This window comes from Chiloscyllium plagiosum, unplaced genomic scaffold, assembly GCF_037043375.1.
Source record: "Chiloscyllium plagiosum isolate Xiang-an unplaced genomic scaffold, Cpla_swu_hap1 HiC_scaffold_19, whole genome shotgun sequence".
Classification (NCBI taxonomy): domain Eukaryota; kingdom Metazoa; phylum Chordata; class Chondrichthyes; order Orectolobiformes; family Hemiscylliidae; genus Chiloscyllium; species Chiloscyllium plagiosum.
Genome location: NW_028270157.1, coordinates 67321862 through 67345170, shown reverse-complemented (window position 1 = coordinate 67345170; position 23309 = coordinate 67321862). Strand labels below are relative to the sequence as shown.

The 23309-nt window shown below is 40.8% G+C and overlaps 1 protein-coding gene across 1 annotated transcript in view; it reads right to left on the bottom strand.

The window, feature by feature from the left end:
- tbxas1 (thromboxane A synthase 1 (platelet)) overlaps positions 1-23309 on the bottom strand; it is a 238952-nt gene that overhangs the window by 105242 nt on the left and 110401 nt on the right. The window contains exons 5-6 of the mRNA XM_087997508.1: positions 19373-19469; positions 15720-15836 (exon numbers count right to left, since the gene is read on the bottom strand). Coding sequence (XP_087853634.1) covers positions 15720-15836; positions 19373-19469 — 214 coding nt within the window. The remainder of the gene's footprint in view (positions 1-15719; positions 15837-19372; positions 19470-23309) is intronic.

The window sequence follows — 23309 nt, the reverse complement described above, 5'->3', positions numbered from 1 at the left end:
GGATGCAGCTCAGGCTTTGTCTGTAACCCCTAGGTAGAAGGTACCTTGCTTTCCTTGGTGTCCTTTCTGCAACCTTCTGCCACTTCCCCACACAGAAAAGCCTTCCACATATCCAGGAGGCTGCTGCAGCTGCTGCTAATATCCCGTATGCTTAAACTTCAGTCCCTCCCAGTTTTTCCCCTTTCCTGGAGGGACCTGGTTCCTGAGTGGACCATACCAAAGGCAGGTGGGCACTGACAGTCTGAAGGGCTGCTCTGCCAGTTGCACTCTCAACACTATCAGCCAGCCCCTCCTCCCACTCAGAAGCCTCTCAATGGACCTCGACATGAGGAGCTACATGATACAATGGCATATGACTCCAAACCCTTTCCTGAAGAAGGGCTTATGCCCGAAACATCGATTCTCCTGTTCCCTGGATGCTGCCTGACCTGCTGCGCTTTTCCAGCAACACATTTTCAGCTCCAAACCCTGCATGTTAACTCCCCTCCTTGACACAAATTACTCCAGCCATTTTCCACCATTCTGACCTCATGGCTGTCAAGACTTCAACTGTTATCCCATTACCACCAATGAATACTGGTGGGGCTCTGATGACATGGCAACCCTATGTGTTAGATTCTGAGCTTCCACATGCTGAGTCGTGTGCTTATGCTACAGTGGAAGCTAAAACATTGTGGCATTGCTCCTGGGCTCCTCCATAGCATTTGACTTCGCATGTAAACTTCCTGGCAAGCCTGCCAATACACTGAACATTTTATTGAAAGGAGAACGGCACAAGAGAAGAGTTGTGGTGAGAGAAGGGGGCAAACACAATAAGTGCACTTTTCCAGCACTGAGGGTAAGAAGGAAGCATATCATTTTAAAGTTGTGGGAAATAATAAATCTTCAACAGTAATGAATTAATTCTGAAGAACATTACCAAAGCTAGGTGTATTTTGGAATCTTCTGTTTTCTATTATGATTCCAATCATATGAAATCCCAAATACACACAGTAGGGAAATAGGGTATGGATGTTACTGTACCAGTTGAAGTTGAGATATATATGGATTTATGGTGATGTGTGTATACATGTAAATGAAACTCATCAGTTTCCAATTTAACCTTTATGTTTGCACAGATACCTAGTACTCATTTGTCCACTTTAGTGAAGAGAACTGGAATTGCAATTTTTCTTAGAAACTAGGCTCTATCAAGAGGATTTTTTTCTCCTGACTGCGGACAGCTATCAGAACTCTGTTTCTATGACTCTTTGTTTCTTTCCCACCTGCATTATTTGCACCTTGCCTATCTCTTACTGTGTCTGCTCATAAAAAGATATAGGTTTTAGTTATAGAGAGTGATATGGTAGCAATTCATGTTTCTCATCAGGCATCAGTTAAACAGCTATTTTCTCATGAAGTTCAGAAAACCAACAACTGTTTTATTCAACCTGGGTTTGTCGGTCAGGTAAATTGACGACTTTGGATATACTGATTAAATCTTTTCACATTTGTGATCACTCTGGGAATAGTGGGCCTTGATTTCCAGTGTGCTGACCCAGTGAATTATGACAAGTCAAACAAAGCTAGGTCTGTTGTTTCAGAATATGGGTATGGATGGAAAATATTGCGACCCATTCAAGTTACTGATGTATTCTCCTAGCACGCAATGGTTGTTTGGAAGGGTAGTGTGGGGTCTGCTCTTTCTTCAAAAAGTACAATGTCATATTGATATATACAGCCAAACAATTTTAAATTAATGGATAAAGTCATGTTAATTAATCACAGAACAAACAGAGGGTGTTGCCGAATAGATCATTTACTTTCCAATACAGGTGCACTATGTAGAAACATTAAAATTAGCACCAATTCTTTCAGCATCTGCGACATGATTCCCCAGAGATTTAAATAATGTTAAAAGAAAGCATTCAAGAGTTGTGCAAATCAATGCAAAACAATTAATCATCAATTTGAAATTGATTAACAATACATGAAAGTGATCCATGATTCTTTTAAGGAGCATGGTGAGGTGAGGACAAATGGGGGTGCGGAGTTCTTCCTGTTGGTTAACACCAGATGGTTCCAGCAAAAACCAAAATATTCAAGACTTTCCAAAGCTGAGCATGAGTTCCAAAGTGTGTGATTAATAAATGGCTGAAGCTGGAACTCCGAGCTTCAAAATGCAGCGTTAGTGACAAATTAACATTACATTCTGACTGAAGTCATAATTAACTTCTTCCAGCAGACATTCACTGCACACATGCTCACACTCTTACCACATAGCACCTGGTCTGAGTTCCAACTGCAGTGTGAGCAGTCATCACAGAATGTTATTCAGAGCACACAAAAATACTCTACCCATTTTCTTTTTATCATAAAATATCTGCAGTTGCTGAGGGGTCAATAAGCAGAGAGATTAGTTCAAGGTGATTAATGGGTGGCATGGTGGCTCAGCAGTTAGCAATGCTGCCTCACAGAACTAGGGATCTGGGTTTGATTCCAGCCTCGAGCAACTGTGTGGGGTTTGCACATTCTCCCTGTGATTGCATGGGTTTTCTTTGGGTTCTCCGGTTTCCTCCCACAGTTCAAAGATGTGCAGGCTACATAAATTAGCCATGCTAAATTGCTAATATTGTCCAGGGATGTATAAGTTCGGTGCATCAGTCAGGGGTAAAGCTAGAGTAACAGGGTAGGAGAATGGGTCTGGGTGTGTTACTCTGGAGATTCGATGTGGACTTGTTGGGCCAAATAGTCTGTTTTCACACTGTAGGGATTATATTCTATAACAGAAGAATGACAGCTGACATGAGACAAAACCTCTTTCTAATACATGAATGGTCAGGATTTGGGGTGTAATGTCTAACAGGATAGTAAAACATTCCATAGTAGCATTCAAAAGGAAATTAAACAAATCGCTTTTCTTCTTGGAATCATATTTTCCCTGTAGTGCGGAAGGAAGCCATTAGGACCAACTAGACGACACCAACCTCTGAAGAGTATCCCACCCAGACCCATTCCCTCCCAACCCTATTCCCATAACCCAGCATCTCCCATGGTTAATCCACCTAACCTACACATCTGTGCACATGAAGGGCAATTTCCCATGGCCAATCAACCTAACTGGCACATCTTTGGACTGTGGGAGGAAACTGGAGCACCCAGTAGAAAACCATACAGACACAGGGTGAACATGAGAAGTTCACACAGTCACCCAAGGCTTGATTCTGGGTCCCTGGTGCTGGGAGGCAATAGTGCTTACCACTGAGCCAAAGTATCGTCCCCACCTTCTTGGGTCTCTGACCAAAGGTAGGCCCAACCCACATTATCACAACCTCTACCAGAGTTAGAGCAAAGTGGCGGGTCCCAAATTTATCTCAGCCAGAACCGGGATCAAACCAAAATGCTCCAGTTTGATTCATACCACTCATCCAGCCATCTGAGCCGACCAGCCCCAAAGGAGTCCCATTTGCTGAGGCAGCATACATGTTTGGTTGTAGCTGTGAATATGGGTTATGATGGTAAATATTCCAATGTTATTTCCACTACATGTTGACCAGGAATCTGAATGAATAACTGAAGGAGGAAAATATTGCAGAATTATGTGGGTACAGCCAGGGTTTAAGGATAAATGGCCACATGATCTTGTGTACTGTACTATTAACTGACTTGTGGTCAACTGTACTCTTATTATTCCTTCGTGTCTGCTATCACTGCACTTCAATCTGGCACAAATTCTGGGCGGCACAGTGGTTACCACTTCTGCCTCACAGCGCCAGAGACTCGGGTTCAATTCCCGACTCAGGCGACTGACTGTGTGGATTAGATTAGATTACATTACAGTGTGAAAACAGGCCCTTCGGCCCAACAAGTCCACACCGACCCGCCGAAGCGCAACCCACCCATACCCCTACATTTACCCCTTAGCTAACACTACGGGCAATTTAACATATGGAGTTTGCACATTCTCCCCGTGTCTGCGTGGGTTTCCTCCGGGTGCTCCGGTTTCCTCCCACAGTCCAAAGATGTGCACGTCAGGTGAATTGGCCATGCTAAATTGTCCATAGTGTTAGTTAAAGGGGTAAATGTACGGGAATGGCTGGGTTACGCTTCGGCGGGTCGGTGTGGACTTGTTGGGCCGAAGGGCCTGTTTCCACACTGTAAGTAATCTAATCTAATCTAATCCTGTTCCTTTGATGCTGCCTGACCTGCTGCGCTTTTCCAGCAACACATTTTTAAGCTGCTGCCTCACAGCGCTAGGGACCCGGGTTCAATTCCAGCCTCGAGCGACTGTGTGGAGTTTGCACATTCTCCCTGTGTCTGTGTGGATTTCTACTGAGTGCACAGGTTTTCTAACCAGCACAGTCCAAAGATGTGCTGGTTAGATGAACTGGCCATGCTAAATTGCCCGTGGTGTTCAGGGATGTGTAGGCTAGATGCAGCAGTTTGGGGAAAAGTAGATTAATAAGGTAAGGCAATGGGTCTGGGTGGGTTACTCTTCGGAGGGTTGGTGTGGACTTGTTGGGCCAAATGGCCTGTTTTCACAGGGTAAGGATTCAATGATTCTATGAAATTCCATCAGTAAGGCTAGGGATGACCTGACACCAATAACAGCTACCTGGAAATGATCTATTAGTCTTGAGCACTTCAGTTGCTGCATTTATCGTATTTACAAATATTCAATGAAAACCAAGTAATCCCTTGACATTTTTTCACTTTAAACTCAATCCCAGTGGTTCTCATCACTCACAACAAGGACTTATTAAGGGATATAACATGGTGGAATATTCAAAACAAAGTATGACACTGAACCATATCGGGAAATACAATGGCGGATGTGCAAAAGCTTGGACAAAGAGGGACATTTTAAGGGTGTCTTAGAAGTTGTAGAAACTAGGAGCAGGAGTAGGTTTCAAGCCTGTTCCGTCATTCAGTATGATCATGGTTGATCCTCTATCTCAACAATATATTATGACCTGCTCAGCACATCCCTTAATGCCTTTACTACCTAATAATTTATCAAGCTGTTTCTTGAATATGCTCAGTGAACCAGCCTCTACAACCTCTGAACCAGCCTCTACAACTTAACCAGCCTGAGTGAAGAAGTATTTCCTCATCTCTATCTTAAATGGCCTACACCATATCCTATGACTGTGACTCCGAAGGAGGAGGGGAAGGTTGAACAATGAATAGGTGGAGGGAGGGAATTACAGAACTTGGGTTAAGCCAAAGGAAGGCATAGCCATGGACAGTCATGCAATTATAATTGGGAATGGACAAGAGGCCAGATTTAGAAGAGGGTAATAAGAACATAAGAGATGGAACATAATTAGGTCATTCAGTCAATGAGTATGCTCCACCATTCAATTACGGTTGACATGCTTCTCAACCCCATTCTCCTGCCTGCTCCCATAACCCTTGATCCCCTTCCTAATTAAGCACCTACTTATCTCTGTCTTAAAAAAAACTCAATGACTTGGCCTCCACAGCCCTCTGCGGTAATGAGTTCCACAGATTCACTATAGTTTGGCTGAAGCATTTTCTCCTCATCTCAGTGTTAAAGGGTTGTTCCTTCACTCTTAGACTATGGCTTCAGGTCCCAGCTTCTCCTACTAGTGGAGACATATTCTCCATGTCCACTCTACATAGGCCTCTGAGCATTCTACTGTGTGGACTGTCAGTCTCACCTGCCTCTGGGGTAGCTTAGGGGTGGAAACATAGTGAGCAGCCATTCCCAATCATTTCTAAAGTTCCTTCACTCTCATGTCCAAAATTGCTTCCCTGTGGCTGACACGATTCCGACAAGAACTTGAGTGCAAACATTCAAAAGAACTGTAGGAAATTATAGTATCAGGGAAAGGCAAGGCCATGAAGGGATTTTAAAAAGGTGGATGAGTGTTTTTAAATTGTAGCATTGCTGGACTAACAGCCAACATGGATCAGTGAGGAGAGGGTGAGAAGAAGTTAATGAGATTTACACTTAAGAGGGAAATCAGGAGGGCAAAAAGGGGACATGACATAGCTTGGGCAAATAGAATTAAGGAGAATCCAAAGAGTTTTTTCAAATACATTAAGGACAAAAGGGTAACCAGGGAGAGAATTGGGCCCCTCAAAGATCAGCAAGGCGGCCTTTGTGTGGAGCCGCAGAAAATGGGGGAGATACTAAATGAGTATTTTGCATCAGAATTTACTGTGGAATAGGATATGGAAGATATAGACTGTAGGGAAATAGATGGTGACATCTTGCAAAATGTCCATTTTACAGAGGGGCAAGTGCTGGATGTCTTGAAACTGGTAAAGGTGGATAAATCCCCAGGACCTGATCAGGTGTACCCTAGAATTCTGAGGGAAGCCACTGAGGGAATTCTGATGCCACTGTTTAAGAAGGGTGGTAAGGACAAGCCAGGGAACTATAGACCAGTGAACCTGACGTCGGTGGTGGGCACGTTGTTGGAGGGAATTCTGAGAGATAGGATGTACATGTATTTGGAAAGGCAAGGACTGATTAGGGATAGTCAACATGGCTTTGTGCATGGGAAATCATGTCTCACAAACTTGATAGAGTTTTTTGAGGAAGTAACAAAGAATATTTATGAGGGCAGAGTGGTAGATGTGGATCTATATGGACTTCAGTAAGGCGTTCGACAAGGTTCCCCATGGGACACTGATTAGCAAGGTTAGATCTCACGGGAGATCTAACAGGGAGAACTAGCCATTTGGATACCGAACTGGCTCAAAGGTAGAAGACAGAGGGTGGTGGTGGAGGGTTGTTTTTCAGACTGGAGGCCTGTGACCAGTGGAGTGCCACAAGGATCGGTGCTGGGTACTGTACTTTTTGTCATTTACGTAAATGATTTGGATGCGAGCATAAGAGGTACAGTTAGTAAGTTTGCAGATGACACCAAAATTGGAGGTGTAGTGGACAGCGAACAAGGTTACCTCAGATTACAACAGGATTTGACCAGATGGGCCAATGGGCTGAGAAGTGGCAGATGGAGTTTAATTCAGATAAATGTGAGGTACTGCATTTTGGAAAAGCAAATCTTAGCAGGACTTATACACTTAACGGTAAGGTCCTTGGGAGTGTTGGTGAACAAAGAGACCTTGGAGTGCAGGTTCATAGCTCCTTGAAAGTGGAGTCGCAGGTAGATAGGTTAGTGAAGAAGGCATTTGCTATGCTTTCCTTTATTGGTCAGAGTATTGAGTACAGGTGTTGGGAGGTCATATTGCAGCTGTACAGGACATCAGTTAGGCCACTGTTGGAATATTGCATGCAATTCTAGTCTCCTTCCTATCGGAAAGATGTTGTGAAACTTGAAAGGGTTCAGAAAAGATTTACAAGGATGTTGCCAGGGTTGGAGGATTTGAGCTATAGGGAGAGGCTGAGCAGGTTGGGGCTGTTAACCCTGGAGCGTCGGAGGCTGAGGGGTGACCCTGTAGAAGTTTACAAAATTATGAGGGGCATGGATAGGGTAAATAGGCAAAGTCTCTTCCCTGGGGTGGGGGAGTCCAGAACTAGAGGGCATAGGTTTAGAGTGAGAGAGGAAAGATATAAAAGAGATCTACGGGGCAACGTTTTCACACAGAGGGTGGTACGTGTACGGAATGAGCTGCCAGAGGAAGTGGTGGAGGCTGGTACAATTGCAACATTTCAGAGGCATTTGGATGGGTATATGAATAGGAAGGGTTTGGAGGGATATGGGTAGAGTGATGGCAGGTGGGACTAGATTGAGTTGGGATATCTGGTCGGCATGGAGAGGTTGGACCGAAGGGTCTATTTCCATGCTGTACATCTCTATGACTCTATGAGAGTTAGTATACTGGGATCAGTTTCATAACATGCTCTCGTTTGCTCAGACCTCCTGTATTAACCACTGAAATGATCTTAGGCAATGTGAACTTGTTTCTGGATTTCAAGATGTACAAAGCAATCCTGCTTTCAAAATGTACAACAATCTATGAATGACACTAGATTTAATCATTATACCCAAATAGCACATTAACACTACCAGATCTGTGTACTGCCAGACACACTGGAACATCAACTGCATAAATTATTTAATATATTTCATTCAATTAACACTACATGAACACACTTAAGTCATCTGTTGAAGCAACACGGTGGTGATTTATTTATTTAACTGTACTGAAGTGTTCATCTCAAATGCTACTGTTCTCACTAAAAATAAACTCCACACCATAGTCATGTCTCAATCACATTCTTTTTCTGATAGCCCAGTCAGACTGTGCCTGACAATGCACAGTCCTCAGACTTTGTTCAATTCTAAACTACATTCCAAACCTTATCTTCAACCAAGCCACTATCAAGATTACATACCTCCACCTCCAGACTTACATCTACCTTTTAGAGTCATAGTCATAGAGATGTACAGCACAGGAACAGACCCTTAGGTCCAACTCGTCCATGCTGACTAGATATCCAAAATAAATCTAGTCCCATTTGCCAGCATTTGGCCCAAATCCTTCTTAACCCTTCCTATTCAGATACCCATCCAAATGCCTTTTAAATGTTGTAATGTTACCAGCCTTCACCACTTCCTTCAGCAGTTCATTCCATACATGCACCATCCTCTGTGTGAAATTGTTACCCCTTAGATCCTTTTTAATTTTTTCCCCTCTCACCTTAAACCTATGCCCTTTAGTTTTGGGCTCCCCCACCCCAGGGAAAAGACCCTGTCTATTCACCCTATCCATGCCCCTCATGGTTTTATAAACCTCTATAAGGTCACACCTCATCCTTCAACGCTCCAGGGAAAACAGCCCTAGCCTATTCAGCCTCTCCACGTAGCTCAAACCCTCCAACCCTGGCAACATCCTTGTAAATCTTTTCTGAACCCTTTCAAGTTTCACAATGTCTTTCCTATAGGAGGGAGACCAGAATTCTATATTTGTTTCCAAATGCAAGTCCCTTCACAGTTCCAAGCTTTGGCCCTCCTTGCTCACTTCCTAGGCTATGCCCTTCCAAGATGAACTTGTCTAAATTTTCCTGTTCCATATTCTAGTCCGTATGGTCTTACAAACTGTTACTACTATCCTTCACTGATTCCACATCCACCAATGAATTCACTTAAAAATCCTTGAGGTCATGAATAACTTCTTAATTTGACACCTTTACCTCTCCTCTCCCAGCTCCACAACCTCCTTGATCCCTCATGCTTTTTGATATCCTTTGTATTCCCCTTCTGCTATGAAACCTTCAGCCCTATTATTCTCATCCACTGAAGAGCTCATTCTATCCCTCACCAACCCTCCCCACTCCCTCAACCTCTCCACTTTACATCTCGTACCATCTGTCAAACATCTTTTCAAAAACTCTTCAATTCATCATGACTTTGGCCACACCTCTGGCTCTTGTCCTAATAATGCTTGCTATCTGGTCACCTTTATGAAGTACTTTGCAGCACTGTGTTAAATTAACGGTCCAACATAAAGGCAATTTTGGAGAACTGTGTCCATTGACAGCTGGGAAATGCAGCATTAGTAATATTTCACAAACAGCAATAAGATGAATTTATTGCTTCTTCATGGTTTTGATCAAGACAGAAATAGTATGCAGAAGCCTTTAAATACTACCTGCTCTTGTTCACACAGTCAATCCTTTTCTACTGTTGACATCTTACTTTGACCTCGAAGGGGGGAAAGGTGAGCAAACTTGCCATAGGTATTTCTGTTTATATTCTGGTGGCAAAGACATTATTGGCAATGATCCAAAGGTGGGTGGGGAATTACGTTGCAAAGGGCAGAGGGAACCAAACATACATATTCAACAGACCACCACTTACTTCGAAGCATGATATAAAACAGTAAGGCTTAAGGACAAACCAATACTCTTCCTCTACCATATTTTCAAATCAAAATTGTACAAATGTATAAATGAATGTAGGAAACTAACAACTTGAATATGCCATACATGGGTCAACAGCAGAGGGATTCAGAAGCTAGCCAGCTTAAGGGCTGTTTCTCAAACACCTCCAACCTTGTGTTGCTCTGAAACAATGAAAAATGGCAGGATCTTATTTTGCTTAGCTCTGGCCCATTATGTCAGTTTATGATACATTATTTACCCGTCATTGTGTGGAAGGCAAATGACTACTTTCATAACAAGTAAGGCCTGCAGTTGGAGTTACTGCCAGCATGGCATTCCCATGTAATAAACACCTTTTATTTATTTGGATTATCTTGAACACTTGCGAAAAGCTACAACAATTTCTTTCCCAGACTCACAAGCTGGCTTCCACACAACATTTTTATATATGCAGTCTGGGAATGGCAGGCTGCAAATGAATAACTGACCAGCTAGTTCCACTTGGTTGCCAGGAGACTGCTGGCTGCCTCGATGCTGAAACCCTGACATAAGCACAGTCTGCGTGGATAATGTGACAAGTCTCTCTATATTTTCCTTCCAAAGGATTTTAATATGAACTGCTTCTATATAAAAATGTTAATCCCCTCTGACACAGGAGTGAGAAATGTTGCTTCTCGTAATGACTCCTGTGTCCTTCATCTCTTTAATAGATGGCAAGCGTTAAATGGCAGGCAGATTTTAACATGGAGTTTCTTTTCCCCACAAGATGACAAAAAAGGTGATAGCTTCATTGTCCTATCACTGCTGCCAAGCCATGTAAATGAAATTGGTAACCTTCACTGCAGTTGTGCAAAAGAAGACATTTATCAAATGACAGTTAAAAAAAAATTACTCTAGGCTCAGTGAAATACAGCCAGGCGAGTTCAGTGAATAATAAAGTAACTGCAGTCATGCTGTGAAAAGCTATGATGGAAGGCATCCGGCTGAACAGCAAGTGTAAAATATGCTGTTACTATAAATGACAGAGTGAGTATATTAAATACCATTTTGAAAAAGTGCATGTTTTTGAGAAATCCAGGTAACTACACTTCCCCACTATTGTCCTTTTCTCTTCAGAATTTTGAAATCTGGGTTTTCTGACTGAGGTTCTCTTAACTCTTCAGAGTTCTATTGATAAGCTAGTCCAGTACAGAGTATATCCTCATTTTTCTCCCTCTTTCATATATCTCTCGCTCTGGGATCCAACTTCACCTTTTCATTCCCATCTCCCTTTCCCCCTACTCCCAACCCCATCTTCAGCATAAATATCACCTTTTCCTAGTTGCTATCAGTTCTGATGCAGAGTCACCATACTCAGAACATTAACTCAGCTTTCACACAGATGCTGCTGGATCTGCTGAGTTTCGTCAACAATTTCTGCTTTTGTTTCAGAGTGCAAAGGGAGTGTTGCACAATCTAAAGCAAGTGCAGGGAAATTCTCCCAACAGCCTGGAGAAAATTAATTTCTCGAATGACAGAAATCAGATTACTCTGCAGTCATCTCATTGTTGTTTTTGACACCTTGCTGTGTGAAAATAGGCAGCCATTTTTCCTTATTTGCAATAGAGACTACACATCAAAAGTACTCAATTCCATGCAGAGTGCCTTAGAAGTCCTGCGATCCTAAAACGCACAAAAGAAATCTAAGACTTCCCTTTAAAATAGACTGGTCAATGGTAGTGTGGAAAGTAACATCAATCACAAAATCCAGATAATCAACTCTGGTGCCGGGGTATGGTTTTCCTAGTGTTAAAAACCCACCAATATCCATCAAAGTTTTAATTCTTCAACTCCATCCCCAAGTTGATGGTCTAATTAATAATGGAGAACATCAGGATTATCTGTCCTCACTCATTAACCATACCCATACATAAAGAATCAATACCCATGCATAAACAAGCAGGAGGAGTCACATTTCAAGCCATTATAGTGTCCTGTTGGTACCAACTAAGTAGGTCCAGATTGGAGTAGAAGCTGAGATTTTCTGATATTGGTGGTGGTTTACTCCTTAAGTGGCAATAAGCTTTAATAACTATCCTACCCCTACCACTATGATTCATACAAGAATGGAAGTGGTGAGTGACTCCTCCCTACTGTTTAGGTTGTAAGGACCACAGTGCCTGTAAAATCCAGCTCTTTATCCTGAACTTAAAAATAGCCTGAAAATAAAACAGTAAAAACAAAACAGCAAAATTATTTTGGAGGACACGTTTCTTTGGTTGGAGACAAGTTCTAAGCAAATATCCTATGTTTAAATTTGTTCCGATGTGCACAGCCCGGTCAGTACTGTCAGCATGTTTTTTGTTAAAATACAAAAGCACTTTCTTTGCTGTAAATTCAGATTATTCACTGAATTTGTTTTAATAGTTCATGTGCTATACAGAAGGAAAGATGTGCTTCCTCCGTGCTACTTATAGATACATATACCTGAGAAGAACAATATGCATCTAAGGTAGGGCATGATAATTATTTATGTATTCATAAGGACTAACAAATAATTCTTTCACTACTATTGTTACAAATTGCTTCATAAATACTTTCAATAGAAAGATTTGTGGCTTTACCACTTACACTTTTAGCATCTTCTCTCTTGGCACGGTAACGTCCAATTTAACGTGAACAAAGCCACAACGTGTGAAGATTCAAAGCTTTTGTACTGTTCAAGAGACAGGAGGGGAACCACAAGAAATTTCAGAATAACTGACCTTGGTTTTTGCAGCTATTTTGTTTGATTGTGAATAACGTAGGCTGCTCAGCCATGTTGTGGAGAACTACCTAAACACCATGCGATTAGCTGCCTTAAAGTTGGATATGGCTAATTCTTGCTTTTGGGCTCAGGTTAATTTTAGAGCTTGCAAACTAACGCAGTTACTAGCACTGTCTTGTCACGCTATTCAAGTAACTGTCTATTCAACTCAAAGGAGTTTGTGATATCTTGTATCCAAAAAGGATGCCTATACAGCATCAATCACAATTTTGCATGGAGTCTTGAAACAATGTTGGCATAGTTTGTATGTAATCTAATAATGTGATGTTTCACTGTACTTTTAAGATTGTTTCGGAAGACAGCAGAGTGTTCAGTGTTGTAATCAGCAATCTCTCTCCAAACTGAAAAAGGGACATACTTCTGAGACCAAGATTGTTGGGCTTTATATGAACCTTTGCTCTGCAAACTAACTGTCATCTACCAGATCCAGAAGCACTTGACGCAGACATTGATTTCTTTAATTCATTGTTAAGATCTGAATATTTCTAACAAGACTATCAATTATTATGTATCCCCTATCTAACTAAGTGGCTTACTATGGGTATTAAGATTTAACCATGTTTCTGTCAGGTTCAAGTCACATAAAAGCCAATTTGGATAAAATCAATAAGTTTCCTTCCTTAAAAGATGTTCTATCATAGATTTTGTCAAGAAATTTTCTCTGTTTTTAAATGGAATTTTAAGGATCTAATAAAATGTCTCCCGAAAGCCACATGAATTTGCTTGTAGATTCAACTGCAGACAATTAGTCTAAGCTATCTTATGAGTCAATTGTAAAATATTAATAAATAAGTCGAAGATTCCAGGATTGTCTCTTTAAGGTGTGAAGATTCAAAGCTTCTGATAGTAGTCAGGAGGAAGAAAGAACATCACAAGAATTCCAGCATAATTTACTATGTTTTGAGAAATAATAATTCAGCAAGTTTAACATTCTTTGATGTTTTGTTTGATTGCAGTGCAACCTAGCTAAAAACATATTTAGAGGAGGACCATCTAAATATCTCGAAACAGCAACTGCTTCTCAACAGGGTAAGAGAGCGAGACTAAATGAACAGCAAGAAGACTGTTGTACTGAACCAGGAGTTACCATGAGCCACAGCCCATAATGTTACAAATGTGAAACAAAGGAGCTTTCTCACTATCTTAGGTCCTCTTATAAGTGCAGACCGTCTATGGAGACGCAAACTCCAACACTCAAGTACAGAAACAATCAGAGCTACTGATTGTGACTTAAGTTACAATCCCCTATACTTCATCAAGCAAGCCAGGCCAGCAACTGATCTCATTTCATATTGACACGTAACTTTTATCCTTACTTCCTTTTCACATCCATATTTTAGCTAATAAATTTAACACATTTTATTTAAATAACTTTGAGCAATAGTTGCGCTATAAATGAATGCTTTTTATTTTATTAAGCCATAAAACTGAGCTGTTAAATTGAAACACTTGCAAAGTAAAAGGAAACTACATTTGTCACACTTGGTATGTGATTGAGACAATGATAATAAACTTTACTGTTAATGTTAATAATCCAATAGCTTGATGGTGACATTTACTAACAGCAGCTTTCTATTTCCAGATGTTTTTTAAATGAATTAAAATTTTCAAACTACCAAGACAGGATTCAGCAAGATTCTCTTAACTATATATATATATATAAAACTACTGATACATACAAATGTCTTGGATGAAAATGTAGATGGGTGGGTTAGTAAGTTTGCAGATGATCCAAAGATCGGTGGAGTTGTGGATAGTGTAGAAAGTTGTTAAAGGATACAGCAGGATATAGATCAGTTGCAGATACGGACGAAGATATGGCAGATGGAGTTTAAACCAAGTAAGTATGAGGTGCTGCAGTTTGGCAGATCAAATGTTAAGGAAAAGTTATACAGTTAATGACAGGACCCTGAGCAGCATTAATATACACAGGGATCTTGCAATTCAAGTCCATAGCTCCCTAAAAGAGATCATGCAAGTAGATAGGATGGTAAAGAAGGCAAATGGCATGTTTGCCTTTATTGGACGGGGAATTGAGAACAAGAATCAGGATATCATGTTGGAACTTTGTAAGACTTTGGTTCAGTCACATTTAGAGTATACCGTTCAATTTTGGACGCCACATTACAAGAAGAATGTGGAGGTTTTGGAGAGGGTGCATAAGTATTTTCAAGGATACTGCCTGGATTAGAGGGTATGAACTATAAGGAAAGGCCAGAAAAACTTGGGGTTTTTTTTAAGATTAGACTCCCTACCATGTGGAAACAGGCCATTTGGCCCAACAAATAAACACCAACCCTCCGAAGAGTAACCCACCCAGACCCGTTTCCCTCTGACTAATGCACCTAACACTATGGGCAATTTAGCATGGCCAATTCACTTGACCTGCACATCTTTGGACTGTGGGAGGAAACCGGAGCACCCGGAGGAACCCCATGCAGACACGGAGTGGATGTGCAAACTCCACACAGACAGTCTGCCCGAGGCTGGAATTTTCTTTGGAGTGGCGGAGACTGAGGGGAGGCTTGATAAAAATCTATAAAATTATGAGAGGCATAGATAGGGTTGATGGTTAGAATTTTTTTTTAACCCTGAGTTGAAATGTCCTATACTAGGGGACATGCATTTAAGCTGATATGGGGAAAGTTCAAAGGAGATGGGAGGGGCAAGTTTTTTTGCACAGAGAGTGGTAGGAGTCTGGAATGTGTTGCCAGGGGTGGTGGAGGAGGTAGATATGTTAGGGGCGTTTAAGGGACTTTTAGAGAAGCACATGAATATGCAAGAATGGAAGGTCATGGACCAAGGGCGGGCAGAAGAGATTAGTTTAGTTTAGCATCATGTTTAGCACAACATGTGGGCCGAAGGGCAGATTCCTGTCCTGTAATGTTCTACATTTTATTAGTCCGTGTCATTAGACTGCAATGTCACAGTGCTACCATACTCTCTGAAAAGGGAAATATTCAAATTTCTCACATTAATGTCACCTAAATGAATACACAACTTCAGACCAAAACACAAAAACTGGAAAAAGAAACTGAAGTGGGATGAATTTCTAAAAATAAATGCATTAATGGAAATACTGCCATATCTAAAGCATTGACTGGGTCTTACCTCTCTCATCTTTGCGCTGCTGAAAGTTGGTGTCAATACACTGCGGACATTTTTCCAATCTCCATCTTGTAGGAACAAAAGGCTGTCACTCAGCGGCTTGTTGGCAAAAGACAGTTTCTGAAAAACAGAAGAATAATTTATTGTCAACTAAGCATCTAAGGATTATTGAGACTATTTTTAAGAGCAGCAGCATCTCTCTTGAAATTGTGGGTTCCTGATAGGGTTTAATTCCATAGTTGTCAGTTGCCCAGTCGCAAGAAATCAGTGTTGACTGGTTGCTTAATTAGGATGGATCTTATGGAGTGTTATCCTGGTTCACCTGTTATTGGACGTGCACACTTGTACTCAAATCCAGACTGCAAGAGTGAGGGTACTGCCCACTGACTCACTTCAATATTCCTGCTTCACTTGAAATGAATATTTTGACAGCACTTGAAACCAATGCTAGCCGCATACAGTCTTTATTTAATCCAAGGTGCAATGCACACAAGAGAGAGTGTGTGACAGTGCATAATTGCGGTAGTGCAGACTGTGTTTACTTACAATTCAGAAGTTGATGGTTTAGAGTGTTGAGAATATTGGTTAATAAGTTATTGGATGTTCAATAATAGTGCCCTAATACATTCCATTTTGAAGGCAGATGACTTTCAGATCAGTTTCCTCTATGTTCCAAAATCCATCTGACCTTGAAAGCCTGAAGAAACATCAGACCCTATTCTATGGATGTTCAAATGAAACTGCCAAAGAGGTTAGGTTAAATTTTACCACATAGCAATTCTAACAGGATGGGGTTTTAAAATTATTCTACATATTTGACATGTTCTTCAGCCATAGGTGTGTCAACAACCCAAAACAACCTGAGAAAGCATAACTGATCCTTCTTGAAATGCTGAGTCGTGTACTGATCCCACTGCAGTTCTCATTCATCTACATCAGAAAAAAGTTAAGGGTCACCCGCTCTGGTGTGGGGTTAGAATCACATAAAAATGAAACCAAGTAAAAACACTCCTTTCCCTAAAAACAAAACCAGCAAACAAGTTGGAGTTTTTTTAATGATAATCTAAGAGCCTCATGGTCACATTACTGTCATTAGCTTTTTATAAGTATCCAGGTGCAGCAGGGAGTGAAAAAGGAAAAGGGTATGTCACCTTCATAGTGAGAGAATTTGAGTACAGGAGCAGGGATATCTTGCTGCAATTGTATAGCAGCCTGGTATTGTCTGCAGTTTTGGTCTCCTTATTTGAGAGAGGTTATGCTAGCTACGGAAGTGTAAGGAAGGTTTACCAGACTGATTCCTGAGATGGCAAGATTGAATAGAAGGAGAAAGTGAGGACTGCAGATGCTGGGGATCAGAGACGAGAGTGTGGTGCTGGAAAAGCACAGCAGGTCAGGCAGCATCCGAGGAGCAGGGGAATCGACGTTTCGGGCATGAGCCCTTCATCAGGAATGGGCTGGATTCATCAGGAATCCCGATGAAGGGCTTATGCCCGAAACGTCAATTCTTCTGCTCCTCGGATGCTGCCTGACTTGCTGTGCTTTTCCAGCACCATGCTGACATATGAATAGAGGCTGGAACAGTCAGGAAGTTGAAAGGGATCTCACAGAAATTTATAAAATTCTAACAGGACTAGGCAGAGCAAATGCATGAAGGATGATCTCTATGGCTGGGGAATCCAAAACAAGGGGTCACAGTCTAAGGATACTGGGTCAGCCATTTAGGATTGAGATGAGGAGGAATTTCTTCACTCAGAGAGTGGTAAACTGTAACGGAAAGTGGTTGAGGCCAAAACATTAGCTGTCTTCAAGACAGAGTTAAAATAAGTTCTCAGGGCTAAAAGGGTGTGGAGAGAAAGTGGAAACAAGGTCCTGAATTGGATGATCAGCCACGTTCATATTGAATGGCAGAGCAGATTGGACCCACTCCTGTGTCTATACCTCAGGAACATGATGTATTGAAAGCTGTCACTGCATGGAAAAATCATGGTGAGGAGTTAAGCCAGTGAAGTATTGCAATGCATCAGATTGCCAGATGTCCTGGAGTTAGAAGTATTTTGGAGACAGCAAGAAACTCACAGGACATTCTTAATCAAGGTGAAGGTTCAGAAAAATGTAACTTTTGGACTATAAATGCAAAAGTACACAAGCAACATGAATATTGCAGTTGAAGGCAAGTAGTATTAGGGGTTGCAGAGAGATAAGCAAAATGACTAATTTCTCATCTGGACTGTGAGTTTACACAAAGATCCAAAGCAGGAAGAGCTGTTTCTTTGTCTTCATCCTTATTTCTTGCACAGTGGATTTATCTGCATCAATTACAGGAATCTAGGGTGATGGTGACATAATGAAAATGTCACTGGATTAGTCATGCCAAGGTCCAGGCTGATCTTCTAAGGACTCGTGCCTTCTGAGAGTGAAACAGGTGGATCCTCCCTTTTATGTGTATTGTGGACAATCCCCACCTTTTAATCTGAATTCTGCTAATTTTGGCTGTGACAAATTTGTCCCTTTTCCGTAATGATAGTAATACCGGAGTCCTGCTGCCTGCAAATCTCAAAGCTAATTCCTATTCTCATAACCGCTCCATGCTTCACAGCTCCATAAGATTAATCCCATTCCTTTAATGGATTTCCCCAGGTAATTCATGCTGTCTGTGGCGCTACTATTAATTCCTGTTGCTATACAGTTTTTTTCTTAGATGAGTTCAACTGTCTGCAGCTTAATTACTTCTTCTCACCTTTCCTGCAGTGCTAAACAGTGAATCTCCCACCTTTTCAGGAGTCTCCTAACTTGCCATTAGACTTGTCTGCTTAGGTTTCTCATTTGCCCCATTATCTGACTTTAAAACATCCTAAAGTCTGTGACTCAGTTTAAATTGCTTTTGCGGCCTTTGATTTCTCTTATCGTAATCATGCCTTGCAGTGCCCACTCACTATGATGGTCTACATGGAATCACATTGGGTGGGATTCAGGCACTCCTCAGAAACAATCCTTTCAGAGCCTTGCATCCATATGTAACAATAAAAATTCCTGTAGTACATAATTAATCATTTTAATCAAACTTAATTTTCTTCCTTTGAAAGTTCATCTTTAGAACTTTAGCGGTGAAACTCCTCATTGGCCACAGTGAAAAATGGTGAAAACATCTGCAATTGGAAATCTACGGAAAAGATTGGGAAAGAAACCAAAGATGGTGCTAAAATACCTGCATCCTGTTTTGTGCTATGAGCAAAGACTATTTGCACCCCTTTCTAAATTTCATTCTGCAGATTGATACAAAGAGACAAAGAAGTTGTGGTAAATACATTTGGGAACATCCGCAAATGCCTTACAAGCTGTGAAGGAAGTCATTTAATTTCAGTTAGATCTGCATCCTCTAGGCTATCAAGTAAACAGCGCTTCAGCTACACTTACTCAGCTAATTAAACAAGAACTGCAGTCAGCCTGCACCATGAACACAGCGACAAGCTGCTCAGTGGTGATGCTATATTCCAACTTATTAAACGTGCCCTAGAGAGTGATTTCTGATATTACCAGCCCAATGCACGTACAGGAATGAATACCAATCTCCCATTCAAAGCAGGTTTTAAATTCTGAACAATACTACACACACACAACTTGTAAGTTTACAATGTGGATGGATTAAGACTACATACCATTCTGTTGACAAAGTTGCTGAAGTCCTTTACCAGAATCTGTTTCAGCATTTCGGGCTCAGCAATTACAATGGTTGCCCGACGGCCAATATAGTAACTGAAATATAGAAAAGGAGCAATTTCTTGAGAATGGACCACAACTTGCAGGGCTTTTTCAAAAATAACTTCAGTTATCCATGCAGATAAATGTGCGCTAACTATGTAGATAAATTATAAATCATGATATTCCCACAGTTTCATGATCACGCCCATAATATTCCCATTCCCACAGACCCTTTTTAAAATTAATTTCCCCCACTCTTCCCCAAGTCAAACCTCTCTGCCTGACACAAAGGTAGGTAAGAGAACTGCTCCCAGATCTCTGACAATTTTGGGACAGGAACTTGCAAACATCTTCTCCTTACGGCTTAGAACCATATCAAACAATGTCTTTACCAATCAAACTTTAGGATGGGTTTATTTTTGCTAAAACCTCTTGACACAGTATGTATCAAAACCTTGATCACTCATTCCATCCTTCACATTGTAGCTGCAGTGTGCATTTTTGCAAGACTTTCATAGGGTGTGGATATCACTGGCAAGACCAGTATTTGTATCATTCCCTGTTGCCCTTGAGTGAAATGTTTGCCAAATTATTTCAGAGGGCATTGGATCTAACATGTAGGCCAGACCAGGGATGGACAGTCAATTTCCTTCTCTGAAGGCCATTAGTGAAACAGATGGTTGTTTATGACAATCAATAGTGGTTTCATGGTCAACAACTCTAGGTTGAATTAATTGATTTTTAAATTCCACATGTGCCTGTCGTGGTGATTCGAACTCAGGTCTTAACAGCATTAGCCTGGGTCTCTGAATTACTAGTCAAATGACATTATCTTTTTGCCACTGTTTGAGTAGGGGACAGTGATGAGACAATCATGAAACATATAAACTAGCAGCAGAAGCAGACTCTTTAGCCCCACAAAAAAAACACACACACACTCTTTGCGTAAAAAGATCATATGGCAGCTCATCCAGAAAGTCATTCTGTCTACTGACATGATGACATTTCATGCAAATTAAAATGAGAGTTTTCTTTTCAGGAGAGTTTATTTCACACACAGATAATCTACAATATCTAGCTCAGGGATATAGAGGTGAACTACACTAACAATCCTAGCTGACCCAGCTCACAATGGGGTCCAAGCTTGGGACTAAAACCCATGAAGACCCGACAGTGGAATATCTAAGTACACCTAAATAAAATGCTAGCATTTAATTATCATTATTTTTTCTTGGTCATCTCCTCAAGTCTGAGGCTGCTATTGCAGACCTCACTTGTGTTCACAATTTTATGTATGAACTCAGATATTGAATCACATCAGACATTTCAACTGTGTAGGGAACTACAGTCAATCATCAATGGAATCAATTTCTGGCAACCATCACTGACTAATAAATTGCAAGCACTTTGATTCACTCGTTTGGTTGTCTTTCAAGCACAAGAGAATGGAAACCACTTTAAAGCAATTCCAACATTGCCTCAGCTATAACTAGTGAACGTAGTAGGGACCAGAGAGGTATCTTGGTTCCATGTGGTTTGTTTGACTTAAAGTAACATCAACAGAAGAGCCTTTACCCATAAAGGTACACAATAATAGAGATTAGAATTGTTTGTAATGAGCAAAATAGATTAAACCAAATGTTTATATATTTATAAAGTGTGTTTAATACATTTCCTAAAGGAATCTACAGTATTTGAGTTTTTAGACTAGATTCCCTACATTATGGAAACAGGCACAAATCCACACTGACCCTCCAAAGAGTAACCCACCCAGACCTATTCCTCTTCTCTATATTTACCCCTGACTAATGCACCTAACACAATGGGCAACTAGCATGGCCAATTCACCTAATCTGCACATCTTTGGATTAAGGGAGGAAACCGGAGCACCCTGAGGAAACCCCACACAGACATGGGGAGAATGTGCAAACTTCACACAGACAGAGGCAGGTCCCTGGTGCTGTGAGGCAGCAGTGCTAACCACTGAGCCACCATGCCGCCCATACAGTTTAATACAGGTGCGCATGAAAGACTGAGTATTCAGTGTGTACAAGGGACATACAGTTGCAGCAGGAAACACTTTATGCATGTATACTCTTGGACCCAACTTGTATGTGAAAATTAAAATCATATTAATTGGAAAATAGATGCATCCTGCAGATAAATGCATGCCTGCTGTCTGAAAAATTAGGATGATGCACAATTAATTATGTAAAATCATAATTTTACAAGTTCAAATTGTTCAATAAGTGCAACCCTCACTATTTGAATGAAATGTTAAGCACATGTAAAAGAAGAGAGAACATATAAACAAATTGGCTAATTAGATCTCATTACACTGACAAATTATCCAACTGATTACTAAACAGACTTTCTTTGTAAATTCAAATACTACAAGTGTTACCTTCTCCAAACTTGGACAGTCAAATTGTTTTTTGCTTCGAATGGGAACATAAAGAAATGATTTAGTTTACATCAGATCTTGCTGCAAATCAAAATATGAACTTCTCCCTCCATCGGTACATCCTCTCCATTATTTGTCTCCAGTTCTCTTGCCCAGACAATTTCCTCAACAGTTTGGTAGAGGAAAGGCTGCTGCAGTTATTTGAGCCTGTACAGGGATGTGCATCTAATGGTCAGTAATCATGCTCCAACACCTCAGATCGCTCTCAACTTATACATCACCTTGATGATGAAAGTAGACAGTTAGGAAAAATCCTCCCTTTACCTGACAACTGAAGGCACGCTTACAGTCAGCTCCACACCCGCCCCCCACCCCCCCGACGTCCCCCAATAATTCAAACCAGCTTTCACCTCACAAAACCTACTGCAGTACTATCAAGTCTGTCCAATCAATCTAACTTAGCACAGAATTGGGACCTTACTGTATAGTTTAGAGAGGAGATCTGATGGGTTAATGTTAATCATTAAACTGTGGATAAATTGGATCAAATGGATAAATTTAACACTTGCATGCTGTTTGATTTATCAGAATTGCAGACTGTTAAACTTTATTCACTGTATATTAATCTTATATAAGAGGAAACGTAAGGATAAGCTTGTAAACTGGATAGACCAAGGAATGCAGTATGAGGCCCATTGTTAGAGTTAAAACCCAAGGACTGTACAGCAGGATGTTGCCAAAGACGGGGAATTTGCGATCATTCCAAAGATTTTGGAATACCTTAAGACTATTTACATTGTAGTCGAGGAATGTAAAAGGAAATTCAACAGCATTCCTCATGATTATGAAGAGATTTTGTGAAATGGAGATTGAAAGACAATTTCCAGTATTCAGGGAGTCAACGATGAGCAGGATTTGCTTTAACATCATTACTGAAAAAGTGCAAGAATAGAATCTGTGTACATGTATTGTCAAGGGCTGTTGGAGTCAAGGCCTGTTCATATATTTGAAAAATAAAATATGGAAAACTCCAACTATAGAACTTTGAATTCCAAAGATAAAAGATTGCTGTCAAAATCATGGATACTTGGCAGATTTATTACAATTCAAATAAGATTTGACTTTGGAGAAAGCTGCTCACATTGTGCTGGAAGCAGAAACCAAAAAGTTACACAGTTAAATTCTGACAGGAGAAGGGCAGCTTTACCGCAGAAAGCCAATAGGCTTTAACAACTTAAGAAGGTACGAACATTGTACCAACAGAATTGGCAGACCATCACAAAGAGTAAGTAAAACAGCAGATACTAAAGGCTGCATCTTACAGAGGTCAGGGCAACATTAGCTATCCAATGAGAAATCTTGAAGTCGGTGGTATCCCAAAGAGTTTTTTCGCCAGGTGAGTTTCTCACAGGGCAGTGGCAAGTTTCCAGTTAAGGGGGATTATAGCTTGTTCAACACCTTGTTAACTCAGTTACTCGCCTCAGTAATAT